General features: G+C 39.8%; 2 protein-coding genes across 2 annotated transcripts; one reads left to right on the plus strand and one right to left on the minus strand.

Annotated features, from left to right (window-relative positions):
* The first annotated feature begins 2790 nt into the window (after window positions 1–2790).
* On the plus strand, window positions 2791–3909 carry LOC135466813 (testis-specific serine/threonine-protein kinase 1-like). Its single transcript, XM_064744558.1, has one exon. It carries the CDS (start codon window positions 2791–2793, stop codon window positions 3907–3909), a length of 1119 nt encoding a protein of 372 aa, XP_064600628.1.
* A 105-nt stretch (window positions 3910–4014) lies between these two features.
* On the minus strand, window positions 4015–6426 carry LOC135461421 (EF-hand calcium-binding domain-containing protein 1-like). Its single transcript, XM_064738521.1, has 5 exons — window positions 6268–6426; window positions 5415–5650; window positions 4916–5075; window positions 4453–4509; window positions 4015–4191 (listed from the first exon to the last, which is right to left on the minus strand). Exons 2-5 carry the CDS (start codon window positions 5643–5645, stop codon window positions 4157–4159), a joined length of 483 nt encoding a protein of 160 aa, XP_064594591.1. The 5' UTR covers window positions 5646–5650; window positions 6268–6426; the 3' UTR covers window positions 4015–4156.
* Window positions 6427–15692: the final 9266 nt, after the last annotated feature.

Genomic DNA, 15692 nt, shown 5'->3' on the forward strand with positions numbered 1-15692 from the left:
ACTGAAATTCTGAACGTGAAGCGTTGAGCTGATCCGTCTAAAATATCATCCTCTCTTCGTTAGTCCACTATCGGTTTTTGAGGGATATATGCACCCTGACCCCCACACCCCAAATCAGGCAGTTGTAAAACACTTCACCGTTTAGAAATGAAATCTTGTACATAATTTCAGCTTGGTGAGTCATAAACAATGTTCCAGTTTTCGCTGTTAGGTTCATCTTCAAGGTCATTTTGTATGATCGTTTAGTCTTGTGAACAGTCTTCCTGATTTTTTTTAGTAAATGATATGTCATTATAAACCTTCATCGAGACATGTTACATTTTGGACCATTTCTTCCATTTGTGACGACATTATTGCCGATCTAGCTCTGATGTAGACAACGGCGTACAGGTATTTGTTATTCCGACTGCTATCACTGGTAAGCGATATGGCATACTTTCAGCTGCACAATGCCAGTTGTGAAAGAGATAATCAAAAAATACTCGGACAAGTCACTGTAGATGATTACATCTTTAAAGGTCACATCGATTATGTTCTTTGGTCCATATATAACAACATGCATGGCTTCTGTGTTTAGTTTTTAAATAACCCCTATCATTCCAGCAACCTTATCCGGATGCTTTATCGACAACGCCTTGATGGATTCGGTGCTTGTGCGCGAATGTGGAGCGCACCTTTACCACGTTGGCTGAAAATCTGAACGATTTGTAAATTGGGGCATATTACTATCTCTCTCAGTCGTGGTAAAAGTGAAATTCGATGTATCGAAATTTTGTAACTTATTTTGGCATCCTACAAAGCTGAAATAAGAGACGGGAACCGATTAACAGGCATGCATGAATGTGTGTAGTAGCCTAATTCAAATCAAATGCGAAGAGGGCTTTTCCGGTTGATGTGTGTGTACTCCTAGTTTTGCGCTGTCAGTACGTTATGTCCGCACGCAGTTGTGATGTTGACCAAGTTAACCCCTGCAATAGGTTCACGAACATGTGTAGTATTACACATCACCACAGTCTGCATGAGGCTTTTTTGTGTTTCAATACAGGGTTGCTGGTAATCAGGGTGAACATATGTAAACCTTATGTAAACGGCGTGACGATTTGAGTTACGAATGCATGAAATACCATCGAATATTGGTTACTTTATTATATACTTTTAAATGGATTAGAATTTATACTTAACATCGTGCCGAAACGACTAAGCAGAGGCAATCAAGGACCCAAAGTCACCACCTGGTTGTACTGATGCAAACAATCCCATTGTTCTAAAACATTGGACAGCGTAATCATTGATGGATGACTTTCTTACAATCATAATGACATTGTGAAATCATGCAAAAGTTGTCAGACGGACTATCATGCCGTCAAGTAGTCCAAGCGTTTGCATGCCCTATAAACTAAAAATGTTTAGTATGGCGTTTAATAGCAACCAAATCATTTTATCCTGAGCGAGGGACTATATAGTGCTCAGTACCAAGTGAGGCCATTTCGGTGACAGAATACACTGGCTTCGCGGATCAACATGCAGAAATGCGCCTCAAAGAGACTTTACTAGGTTTGGAACCAGTCTGTTGCCACTCAAGTGATGCCACTGTTGCCTGACGAAAATACTTTTAATAGCCACTACAAGGCAGCGAAGAAAAAGCAAAGGATGGCACCATCATACGAGTTGTAATAGCTGTAACTATTATTTTCTTGTCGTCATTTCTCCTTCATAGACTGTCTGGTGGTGGGGGCATTATGCCCACCTTAATGAGATACCTGCGGATTTACGCTGGCAACAAGTGGCTTTGCGGTGTCACGCATCTTTTGTTGTGTGACGTCAAGCATCTAGCTGGCTGCGGTTTCATGTATGATGTATATGCATGGTTTACTCATTATGACGTCACGCTGCTGACGCTGCAATAGAACGTATAGTAAAAATAAAAAGACGTACCGTAATATATCTCCAGTGTGAGTTAGTAGAGGGAGTAATTTTGTTAACTGTTTCATTTGTAGAATTAACTGAAAGCTTTCAACCAACAGTCAAACAGAATGGCTTTGGAAACCCAGCCCTCAAGTAGACAGTAGGGAAACAGACCAGACACTGACGACGTCATAATAGAAGGCACGTTATAGACAATCTGAAGACGTCACGAAATTACATCACAATCGTTGACTGAACTTTAGTTGCCGTGTAGAAGAGAAAAGACGGAACGTTGATCGGCCTTTCTTCGGGTTGCTCAGGTAATCCTCGTTTTAACACTTCCTAAGAAAGACGCATAACGGTTTAGCCGTTGTATGCCCATAGGATTCTGATCCATATGTGTTATAAGCTTATCTTTGCGCCTATACACCACTTCCCAGCTTCCAATTCCGCGCTTGATACAACGGTCCACGGTAGATATATATGTATGCCTATACCTCAGATTTCATGCGACAACCCCTTGGAACAAGTCGAGGAAAATTCATTAGTTGTACTTCATTGGCGCCGAAGCAGATCAAGATTTTCTTGTCTTCTTTTATTTTGCATATCTAAGCTAAATGTAGTAAAGCTGCATTCTGGTCCAAGTCCAACTGGAACTGAACGATCGATGCAGGTTGATCATGCTGAATAGATGTTACTTTGTGATGGACACAATGTGTTTATATTCCTAGTCAGGCCATGACTTGCATCTTTACCTTTTTGACACCACCGTGTTTGATTAACGTCTGTCATGTCTCATTTTGTTCAGCTTTCATAACGATGAGTGATGGAAGAGAATGGCGAGGGGGTACATTCTGACCAGAGGATACGTCTCGTTAGCGTAAGATGAGCAATTCCGGTCGGAAAGCCCAAAGCTTGGAGACGCTTGTATCACGCTTCTCGGCCAAGAAAAAGCGCGAGCAAGACATCACGTTCTGGAGTGGCGAGTCGGAGGGTTTCCTGAGTACGGACCGGACCTATTCTCTCACACCCAGGCAAGTGTCCAATGAGCTGGGGGAGAGCCAGGTGCCTCGTGTTCCCGCTAGAGAGAAAGACGTGCTCTCTGCACACGGCTACTTCTTTCAAAGCATTATTAGCGAGTCAAAGTGTAGTAAATTGTACAATGTTACTGACAGAAGAAACGGTAAACTAAAAGCGGTAAGGGTTTACACCATCGAGAATGCAGCTTTAGCCTCTCCACATTTTGTGAACTTCATCAAGAACGAGATTACTACTTTATCCCAAATTCAACATGAAAACATCATCAGGTTGTACTACAACTTTCAGTACTACTCCAGACATTACGTTATCATGGACTACATGGAAAACGGTTCTCTGGAAAACTACATGAAAGCACACAGGCTCTTTCCCTCGCCAAAAGAGCGCAAATCTATCTTCCAGCAGATGTTGTCAGCCTGTAAGTATTGTCACGATATCAATATCGTTCACCATGACCTCAAGCTGACAAATATACTATTGGATAAGAACAATGACATTAAGTTATATGGTTTTGGGTGGTGTGTGCCGTGGGCTAGCGAACAAGGGGAGGTTGAGCTGTGTACCGACTATTGCGGAAACCTGGACTATGCCGCCCCGGAAGTGCTAACCCACACGCCATACGACCCCCGACCCGTAGATATTTGGGCGCTAGGAGTGATTTTGTATACACTTCTTTGTTTTGAGTTACCGTTTGGATCCGTCAGCTCAAGCACCCGCCGACTTTTCAAGTACCAGAAATCTCGGAAACTACGCAAAAGGATCGTTAAGAAGGCCCCACCGGAAGAGCAGTCGTGTATTCACCTTATCTTGGACATGCTAGAGCCCGATGTGACGCAAAGAATCTCACTTAATTCTATATTTTCCTGCAAGTGGCTTTCCGAAGAACGCAAAAGTAAGGCTGAGAACGCTAAATCCACACCCTTTGAATCCTCGCCATCTTCCCTGAGTGGCATATTTACAGAGTAATCGAGGACAAATTTATATCTGTATGACTGCGGTGACCAGTTTTTATACTGCACTAAACAATGGCAACTGTGAATGGAAGATTCATCACAAAGACTCGAGTGCCAAGGAAATGGTCGATTTTATTACAAATGACGATTCAGTCAAATCGTAGTATCACAGTTAGTCAAAAGAAATCTCGTGTTTCTTGGAATGTATAAAATATATGATGAAGGGACAGAGGGCGTGGTCGGACAACTGCTTATACTGCTCATGCGCTGTCAACGGCTTCAACATCTTCGTCATCTGTTAGACAAAAATAAACACTATGTTATATATATAAGCGAATTATATATATAAACGAATAATAGTATTATATGTTCTCTGTAACTCCCTTTTACTTACTCAAGTAAGTACAGTTCACAGACATTAAACAGTTACTCTGCACGGGTGTTTTGGTGATTTTGATGATTTCAAAGAGATTACATCTTGGTGATGAACGTTAGTCCTGGTGAAATATTAATGGTCGTGGGATTATATTTTAGTGGTAATGTGGAACACACTTACCGGTTTCGAACACCCAGGGTGCTTCCAGAAACTCGGACTGGCTGATAAGGGAATCTCCTGTAAAACAATGGCATATTAATTAACATTAAGAAACTGTACTGTTTCACACAAGATTTTTTTAGTGTGATTTATACATGTCAACAACATGAGTAATTTTTATGTACAGATTCTCACTCTCCATAATAATTGTTATGATAATATATGAGCAAAATAATCATAACATCTGTATGGAGAGTGAGAAGAGGATTCTAAGTGGACCTTAAGATATTTTTGCTGCTGACATTAAGACATAATAACATATGTGCAAATATTATGTCTTAATTTCAGCTGTAAAAATACCTTTAGGCCCACTTAGATTTTTATTGAAAGCACTTAACATTCCTAAACCAATTGTCATTGAGAAAAAGTAAACATTTTAAGCAGTGAAAAATGTATCATGTAATAGAGTGCAGAAGACACCTACCGTTGGCATCGGCGTATTCGAACGTCTTAATTACGCCTGGGTGAGAAGGACTCAGATCGAGAACATCTGCCAACTCATCAATACTGATGAAATCATCCATGTTTGAGTCGTACACGGCGAAGTTCTTTGGGTATGGGATTGTAAATGTGTTATCCTGGCCCTGTGATAATACATATTTAATCATTTAAAGATATTGTTGAAGATAACCATGTAAGATTTTTCACGCGCATCTCTGATATCAAGACGTACATGTATCAATGGAAGAGTCGCTGATCGATGCAAACTGATTTTGATGTTCGTTCATTTTCTCGTTTCACTCAAATCACTTCTAATGTACAACTGATATTTATATGTAATGATCTGTCCACGAGGCTTGGTATGTACGCTAGTAACGCATTTCATTATTAACATTGTACCGATATGACCGTTTAGCCAAGAACAAATACACGTGTGTATACTGTAAATTTCACCGAGGAACACATGCAATTCCTATAGTTACCTCTCCAGATCGCCTGACTCTTCTGCAGATGTTGTGACAGACGGGTGTGCAGACTGGAGCCCCACTCCCTGACGTAACCGCTGTACACGTGTAGGAACAAGCAACATTACACAGCGGCTTCTTGATCTGTCTAAGAATTTTTCTGCCCCGGAATCGAAAGCGCAGGGCGTCAGTCTCCGACAACATGACGACAATCAAGACGGCGAATACGGCAACTAATTTACAGTTCATGGTTGCTGCAATAGTGAAATCAAAAGTATAGTAAATAAATGGCTGCATGATAACTATTTCCTTTGAACAGATGCATACACTTCTGTATAGCATACGATATCTACATAGCTGACCTCATGTTTTTTTTTGTGTGTATGCACGTTCCTGGAAGTCCATCTACTACGAACTTGTCATAACCATGGTCACTCACCAGGCTCCTATATACCTTAACTGTCCGGAGAAATGCCAACTGACCGTGCTTTGTTTAACTTAGGTCAACATTGCAAATTAATAATTTCCCCGTAATTATTTAATTATATTTTTTAGAAATCCTTTTTCTGCATAAGTTTACTCTGTAATTGTATTGTTCCATGATTTCTCGTATGATTTATATTGTGGGACAAATTTTCGAATTTTCACTTTCCCTTATTATCGTAATGTTCTAATGAATTTCTTCGTCTTTGGCGCAGGATTTTTGTACATATTAGTCAGTAAGTCCTGTAGCTTTAATTTAGTCCCCTATATTCTTTTCCTTAGTTGTTTGATCTTTTGAACAATGGTGCATTTTATTCACTGCTCTGAAACTTCGGGCAAAAACTTGCTAAATAATAAATCAAACATCTGTATGTAAGCTCATACTTACCAAATAAAGCTGAAGATTTCTTGAAAGAGTTGTCGAGAGGCTGTTATCTGCGCACTACAGTCTGTCTGAAGCGTGAGGATATTGTAGGAAGACATCCAGTTTTATATTATTCATTCAGGATGTGATGACAACTTCATCACTAGGCTGAATCCGCTTCAGTGTAGATACATCACTGCTGACGCATTGACAGGAGAGTTCTCATTGGGACGCTGCCCACGGTGGCCTCACCTCTCCACAGCCTGACCTTCCGTGCACTTAAATGAGACACATTCATTTGTGTACACAGGGTTATGGTGGGCATGATCACAGAACTGCACAACTGTCGTTTAATTCCGCAAGTCTCTGCTGTGCCCTTTTGAAACAGAAAACAAAGAAACTAACAAATAAAAAAAAAATGACCTGGGATCCTTATTCCGGGATAAGGTGTTGATGTTATTTGGAACTGTGATTATTGGGTTCGTGATGGGTCCGTTCGTAGGTTGTTTTCTTGATGCTCATAGGGTTTATAGGGAATCAAATCAGTCATTCTGTCATACCATAGGTTAAATTAATATTAAGTGTGTCATTTGGATGCATATTGTGAGTATCCGTACGCCATATAATCTCTATTTCTTGCATTTTTCATAAATTTTGCACACTGTACTGCGTAGTGCTGTAATTTCCATTGGTGAAAATAAATGTTTCGACTAAGCTGTATTGGGTAGTTTTATGTGGCTGGTCTGGCGAGACCAGAACATGTATAATATCTCGTATAGGGACATTTGTATGCATCAAGTTTGATTTCTTTTACGGAGTTGCAAGAATGGTCTATGATTTGTTTATCATTAACACCTTTTAACCATATTCTTGTCTGTAATTCAGAGTCTTTTTTGTTGTTTTCAACTACAGTCATTGACTATACACTTATAAATTTATAGGATTATGTTACCTTCAACATCAGACACTTTGACAAGGAAAGGTGATGGAGTACAGAAACCCATGTGATTGATCTGCAATTAAAACTGTTGTGCATAGCAGAATGACATTTGAAGTGTTTCAAAAAATATTTTTGAACACATATAGTATTTTATCTTTTAGAATTATATATTAAAGTTGAATCAAACCATGAAACTGCTATTTTAATGAAGACAATATAGTGGTACAAATATGAGATTGGTGCTGTGTTACGCATGCTCGCAACATATCCGGCTTCTGTCAATGCATTACTTCAGGCGTAGGAGACAGTTAGTTAGATTTTTGATTGTAGCCATGAGCAGTTTCTCATAAATAACTCTTCTAGTTTTAGTTTCAAAATATGAATACAGAAACACATCTTTGTCTGCAGCTCAACACACCTTTGTCTCCAGGCCAACACCCCTTTGTCTGCAGCTCAATACTCCTTTCGCATATGCTGCTCTCTACTCTAGCTTTCCATCGCTGCCACCAAGACAAGCTTGTTAGGAGGCTAAACCTCACCCCTGATGGCCTCGGGCCTTTATCAGCATTCATTAATAAAATTGTTTCAGTTGTTCGTTAGAATCATGTTGTCTACACCTGGACGGAAGATTGCATGTGTATAAAGTACTAATAGAAACAAAGACTGAGCCGGAGTTTTTTGTTTTCTCCATGAAATCACATCCTGTCTCATCCCCGTGACCCCAGTGACCTTGGCGTTGTTCAAGATTTCCGTACAAAATTTGGTAATGGTGGCAGTGGCGTAAAGCGAGCAAGGGTACAATGGGAGTTGACTTCAGTCATCATAGGCTTCAAATAATTACCTTGCTTCATTTTACCATGTTTAAAGTAACCGCGTGACGATTTACTATATATATATTATTCTACATCATCATTAAAATGTGCTTGCGTTCAAAAATATAAATAATTATATTATTGAACGTATAAAAGATGTTATACTATTTCTTAAATTTATTGCAGAATCTCTTGATTTAAGTAATCTGTCAAACCCATTAGTTTTCAGAACAAGCCCATTGATAGTTAGTTAATTAAATGAATAAATCAATGAAAATTATATTTTGCAGACGAACAAAACAAATTGTTACTTTGCAATGGGATTCTCTAGTCAAATCCCGAAGGACATAAATTCTGTCTTACTTTTAGTTTCAGCGCAGTTTTACATCTTTTATTTATAACGAATAAAGAATGTGTCTGGTTAAAATCCTGGGTTAGATCCGTACATTAATGTAGAGGCCGATGGCTAACCAGAGAATTATATCACACGCCACACAATGTGCTTAACAGGAAGTGGTTCGGCCAGCCATCACCTAAAACTGTACACATAAACTGAACATAACGCAGGTGCATGCATGCGTGGTCTGTTTTCAATTAAGGTTTGGCGCATTTGGATGAAATAAGCCCCAAATAAGCCCCAGGCATTAACAGATAACGGCATGTTTCATTTCCACCCTTAATGAAAACTGGCTGGGAAGTTCACGTATTTTGGAATGAGGAAAAGTATCATGTAGGACAAATTTTAAAATATTAACTGCAGATTTACTATAATTGACCTTAGGTTGTATGTCAAACAATCTTTCTTCCTCGCTTGGCGTTCCGCATGGAGGGGATAGTGCAACGACTGGTTCACCCGTATCAGTATAATGGCTCGGGCAGGACGGCTTACTTGCCTTCGGTAAGGCGTCTCAGTGAAGCAGCGCTAGATAAAAGAGCCGTGGAAATCCGTCCTGCAACAAGGATGCACATTACATGTGCTCTAAGGATCCTTTCGTTGTCATATGACTGAAAAATTGTTAACTACACAGTTAAACCCCAAGCACTCACTCGCTCAGACAATCTTTGAGTAAATTGTGTCCGGGATCCACCAAATCTGTTTTCGCGTCTTTTTCACTTGGTAAAGACCCTAACATATATAAAGGTACAGAAATAAAAATGATATTAATTTGAAGTATAAAAGCAGACTGTGAAATGAAGAACTGTTATACTAGTCATTTTTAGTGCGCGCATGCGTCATATTACAGGCTGGGAATTTCGTCTGCACTTAACAAAAAGGTGATTTGATTTTGTTCTTATATTCTATATGTGAAGTCGTTATTGACCGGTGTCATCAATCCCTGAATAGGTGCAACATCTGCAAAACGCCCAAACTCATTTTTTGAACACATTGCAATATTTACATTGACTATGGGTTCAATCCCGTCCTTGTACTGGAAATTGCTTATTATTCGTTTAGCCTTACAGACAAAATGTGATTATGGGCGTTCGCGCATGGGTAGGTCTATCTTACATTCGTTGGAAGTTTTGCTTTATGTTCAGGGGAGGTTTGTCTTACTTTCGTGGGAAGGGAAATGTATCTAACCCTGGGGAATAGGTTTGTCTTCCATTCACGGGAAACTTTGTCTTACGTTCAAGAGGAGGTTTATCTTAAAATCACGGGGAGATTTGTCTTAGGTTCGTGGGGAGGTTTGTCTTACGTTGATGGGGAGGTTTGTTCCACCTTCGTGGGAAGGGAAGTTTATCTAACCTTTGTGGAGAGGTTTGTCTTACGTTCACGGGGAGGTTTGTCTTACATTCACGGGGAGGTTTGTCTTACATTCACGGGGAGGGTTGTCTTACATTCACGGGGAGGGTTGTCTTGCGTTCATTACGAGGGTTGTCTTATGTTCGTGGGAAGGGTTGTCTTACTTTCATGGGGAGGGAAGGTTGTCTAACCTTTATGGAGAAGTTTGTCGTGCGTTTACGTAAAAGTTTGTCTTACGTTCTGGGGAGGTTTGTCTTAACTTCTTCACTCGTGGGGTGGTTTGTCTTATGTTCACGGGTAGGTTTGTCTTACGTTCGTGGAAAAGGAAGATTCTTTAACCTTTGTGGAGAGGTTTATCTTAGGTTGACGGGGAGGTTTATCTTACGTTCATGTAGATATTTCTTTTACGTTCGTGGGGAGGTTTGTCTTATCTTCGTGGAGAGGCTTGTTTTACGATCATGGGGAGGTTTGTCTTATGTTCGTGGAGAGGTTTGTTTTACGTTCATGGGGAGGTTGTGTTATCTTCGTGGAGGGGTTTATCTAACGTTTGAATTGTATTTGTCTGGTTCGGTGATTATCATGACACATTACGAACGGCTGATTGGTATTTGTCTGTTTCGGTGATTATCATGACACATCGCGAACGGCTGATTGGTATTTGTCTGTTTCGGTGATTATCATGACACATCGCGAACGGCTGAATGGTATTTGTCTGTTTCGGCGATTATCATGACACATTACGAACGGCTGAATGGTATTTGTCTGTTTCGGCGATTATCATGACACATTACGAACGGCTGATTGGTATTTGTCTGTTTCGGTGATTGTCATGACACATCGCGAACGGCTGATTGGTAATTGTCTGTTTCTGTGATTATCATGACACATCGCGAACGGCTGATTGGTAATTGTCTGTTTCTGTGATCATCATGACACATCGCGAACGACTGATTGGTATTTGTCTGTTTCTGTGATTATCATGACACATCGCGAACGGCTGAATGGTATTTGTCTGTTTCTGTGATTATCATGACACATCGCGAACGACTGATTGGTATTTGTCTGTTTCTATGATTATCATGGCACATTGCAAAACCTTGTGTGGTATTTATGTATTTATTAGCCAAACTATTTTCTTTATTCTTTCACATTTATACACACATATTTTTGGAACTGGAATACTCTCCAACTTCTTGTATAATCAGTATGCAACGCTGGCGATATATTCGGTACTCCGTTTGCCTTGTCACGAATATCATAAATATATTTTCATGTGTTTGTTTCTGTAAAATCCTCATTGATTTTTTTTTTTTTTTTTTTTTTTTTTGATTGGTGTTTTACGCCGTACTCAAGAATATTTCACTTATACGACGGCGGCCAGCATTATGGTGGGTGGAAACCGGGCAGAGCCCGGGGGAAACCCACGACCATCCGCAGGTTGCTGGCAGACCTTCTCACGTACGGCCGCCAGCATGAGCTGGACTTGAACTCACAGCGACCGCATTGGTGAGAGACTCCTGGGTCATTACGCTGCGCTAGCGCTTTAACCGACTGAGCCACGGAGGCCCCAAAATCCTCATTGAAAATATACTGACGTAGTAATGTTTTCGCTTAGCACTTACATGAGTGTCAGATTGATGTAATGCATCTATTTCTTAGTGGTCTGCTTTAAGTAGAACATTTGTGTTTGTTTATCACTGAATACCTGGACGATAATAATAATTATTTCAGTGATTTCTTCGTTTATGTCGCTCACATCATTCAGCAAATTATCATGGAGTAGGGGAGACAACTCCTCGTTTTGACACTTAGCTTGTTACGGTGTTGGCCTATTTCGAGTTAGACTCCAGCGCTTTTAACTATATCAAGCCGTTTCAGTACATATACCCGGTATGTGAGCATACTTAGGGTGTAAATCGTACCTAACATTTTTTCAGTCACATGTCGACAAGGAGTCACGAGGTGTGTGCACATATAGATACCAGAAATGACGCCCCACCGAGTGACTTTATATACTGACACCGGGCCAGTCAATCATGTTTCCTTGTTCTAACCTCTCAGTAGGGCCTACTCAGCTCGAAGCGAAACAGCAGCAAGTACCATTTTAAAAGTCTTTGGTATGACCCTACCCGGATTAATGCCACACAGGCCTCCCGACCTCGCGGAGGACGTCCTAACAATTTGGCCAGCGAAGCAGCTATTTCCGTAGAGGCCTATGTACATGTATAAATAAACCGAAATATTTGTATAAATGTATAGGAACCAAATGGATATTTAATCGTGAATTATCGATATGACTAAACCAATATATATGTCGATAAATAGCATTTACTCTAGCTTTGCCGAATTAGCATTGTCATTCAAAGAGGAAGGTATTAGTAAGCAGGATCAGGAGCGTCTCACGGAGGTCGAAGCTTGAGTGCTAATTACAGACAGTGTAGTGCTTTACAGTACTAGCCTATATACTATATCCATATATCGATATCGATAACTGGTTTATGGATATTATAATTAATTTATCGATATCGATTATATTTTCATGTCGATAGTTCATTTATCGATACCTCGACCTGCCAAGAGAAGACAGTGTATAAGTACACACATCTGAGGACTCGTCGTCGTCATATGTTAAGCACGACGTAAAACCCCTAACATATATACATGCATACATTTATCAATATGAGTTGTTCCCGATTAACTTTTATATAAGTAATATAAGTGGAATTAAGCCATAATCATTCATTCATATGTCTGTTCACTACAGTCTGTTTCTTTTAACCAGCTATCTGTAAAATCAGTCATACTCGCTACCATAATTACCTGTAGTCAGCTACACATAACATCACAAGCTCTACACATTACTATGTTGGACGTCCACATTATTGCAAAGGAATGCAGATAGAATTCTTTTTCTAATTAATAATGTTAAACGCTGTAAGCTTGGTTTCAACACCAAGAACTCATTGCCTTAGGTGACGTCATGATTATTAAAAAGCAAGTCTAATCAGACCCGCCTCACCGTATAAAACTAGTAGGTGGTTGACCAGTAGGCCTTACGTTGGAAGGTCCTCCAGCAACCTGCAAATGGTCGTGGGTTTCCATCGGCCTTTGTCTACTCTCTTCCCATCACAATGCTGGCCGCCGTAGAATCAGTGAAATATTCTGGATTGCGGCGTAAAACAAAAATGCGCAGATTTTAGAGCTACGTAAAATTTGCCTGAGGCCACTCAGAATGGGTTTCGAACCAGCGACCTTAAAGCCAGGTATACAATCACAAGCAATGTCAGTCAGTGATATCTTTATTTAGACCTTTGTTTTCAACGTCATCAAGCAACGCAGCGTAGAATAGGGGAGATAACTCCTCGTGACACGTTTTCTTAAGTCCTGTCATATGTATGTGTGTATGGTCAGGGTTTTACGTTGCAGCTAACATTTTTTTAGTCATATGACCATGGGGAGTCGTCAGGTGTGCGTACATATACTGTGTCTTCTTGTGGCAGGGCGAGTTCGTCGAAGTACTGTCGAAAACATCCGACATGACATACTATCTAGTCACATTATTCCATACTGAAAGTACAGGACCAATTATGTTCCTACCTCTCAGTGCTTAGTGCCAAGCGAGTGAGCAACAAGTAACATCGTCTGCCGAGTTCGAGGTGGACGCTCTAACCATTAGGCCACCGAAGCCGTCAGTATATCATATTGTAACGTACATCTATTTGTGTAAAGCATAGCTTTAGCTCTGCTCCTCTGCACCGAGAGAAAAGATTGGGTCAACGGATTCAAAAATCTGCGTAATTCAATGAAGCTAATTTGACTCAGAAAAAGTCACATGATCATATTAACTGAGTCATGGACGACTCATGTGAGTTTTCCGACCAACCAAATGAGTCAAAATATAATCAGATTAGTTGACTCAGCTGATCAGGTGATATGTCTTTGTTTTTGAGTGGAATTAGCTCCACTAAATTACTCAGCTTTTTGAGTCACTTGACCCAAACTTTTCTCTCAGTGTGGTGTAGTCTCTAATAATGGGTTAACGTTATATGGATGCAATTATAATTTCATAAACGGCCTGTGGTCCAACTGCTTGTGGCCAAAGGGGTCATATGTGTAAATCAACAATTTCAGTGGATTGTATAACACCAGACACATATCAAAAAAAAAAAAAATGAAAAGTATACATCGTTAACATCTGTATTCCTAAAATGTCTTCTGCTTTGGGTTTAGAGACTTCATTATATCAAAAACATGTAAATGAAATGTAAATATAGGAAGAAGTGTACTAATAGACATCTTCAGACATTAAGACACACAAGACTATCTTCACCGCGTTCCGGACTCAAATTCAAACCTTCTTACCATCAAAATCGGCCAGAGAGAAGCCTTGATGACGTCATCTCGAGTGGGTTCCAGCGAAAGCAACTCAGCCAATTCCGTCACCTCGATGAGGCCATTTTTGTTTGTGTCGTACAGGTCGAAGTCTCGGGGTAAAGGAATGACGACTTGGTCTTTGATCTCGAGGAAAAGCTAAGCAAAAAAGAAGTAACCATATATATGATTGTAATCCAGTGTAGTAAGCTGGAAATTGTTGAAAGAAAATCTTGAGCAGTGTTTTTTTTGTGGAAATCGAAGATAAATTTATGATTGGTTGTTGTATAATTATTCTGTGCCAAAAAGTAAGACAAAACGAAAATAGCTCTCGTAAAATCGCATTTTCAACCATTTTTTAATTGTGTTAAAAATCAATCGAGAAAATTCTAATAAAGCAGATCTTTATCATCATGATTACATATACGGCAGTTCCTTGCGTTAAGTAAAAACATACCTCAGTTTCTGATTGCTTCCTCCTGTTGCAGGCTTCCCGACACCCTAGACCACAAACGAGGGCCGCTGAGCCTGACGTCTCCGCTGTACACGTGTAGGTGCAGGCTGCCCGACACACAGGCTCCTGGATCCTCTTCCAAATACGTCTGCCGCAGAACACGATGGGCAGGGACACCAACTTGCAGTTCATGGTTAATGGTACTGTGAAAGTAAAGATTTGCATTGTAAATACTGAATCATACCGATTTCCCTTATAAATAAAACTTTTATAGTTTATTTAATTATTGATTACGATCTTAATAACAAATAATAATAAATTAAATAGGGCATGGACAACTTGTGTTTGGATTGCGGGAAATAATATAAGTGATAAGGAATGAAGAATGTGCTAAGATATATTTAAAGGCGAATATATGCAATTTTCTAAAACTCTACAGATTTCAGATACCGTTATTAATAAACTGAAATGTATGTCATTTAGAATTAGAGCCTCAGAATCTCGACGAAAAATACTTACTTATCTTAGATGTTCGAAGATGCGATGAAATTATTTCCAGATTAGACTTTCCCTTACAAAAGTGATGATAGATCTTGAAAGGACTCACACTATATATCGGGTGGGTATAAAACATGGGCCGTACTTTGATGCTGCATTGTTCCATTATCTTTTGTTCAAACCCTTTCACTCTTTAGACATTCAGATGGCATGATTTTGTTAATATACTGACCGATTTTCAAGGTCATAGCTTGAGTAGTCTGTACAAAGGGTTAAAGTGAAAACATAGCCTTAAAAACGCACGTTCCGGTGACCCACATTTCATCACCTGTCAGGTGTCATGAGGGTCGCACGGAAAAATTCACTGAGGATGAACTAAAAGCACGCATCAAGGACTGCTGGAAAAAAATTACTCTTCAGGAGATTCGGGACTCAATCATTTCATGGAAGAAACGTTTGCGCGCCGTTTACCGAGAAGATGGAGGACCAATTGATCACCTTTTCAAGTAAAACAAGGTAAAACATCATTTTGAAATATCCGGAACGTGCGTTTTTGACTCTTTTTTCATTTTGGTCCCATGAACAGAAATCTTATAGGATGAAATTGAAATTTGGTCTGTATACTAAGGA

Source organism: Liolophura sinensis, chromosome 1, assembly GCF_032854445.1.
Source record: "Liolophura sinensis isolate JHLJ2023 chromosome 1, CUHK_Ljap_v2, whole genome shotgun sequence".
NCBI lineage: Eukaryota > Metazoa > Mollusca > Polyplacophora > Chitonida > Chitonidae > Liolophura > Liolophura sinensis.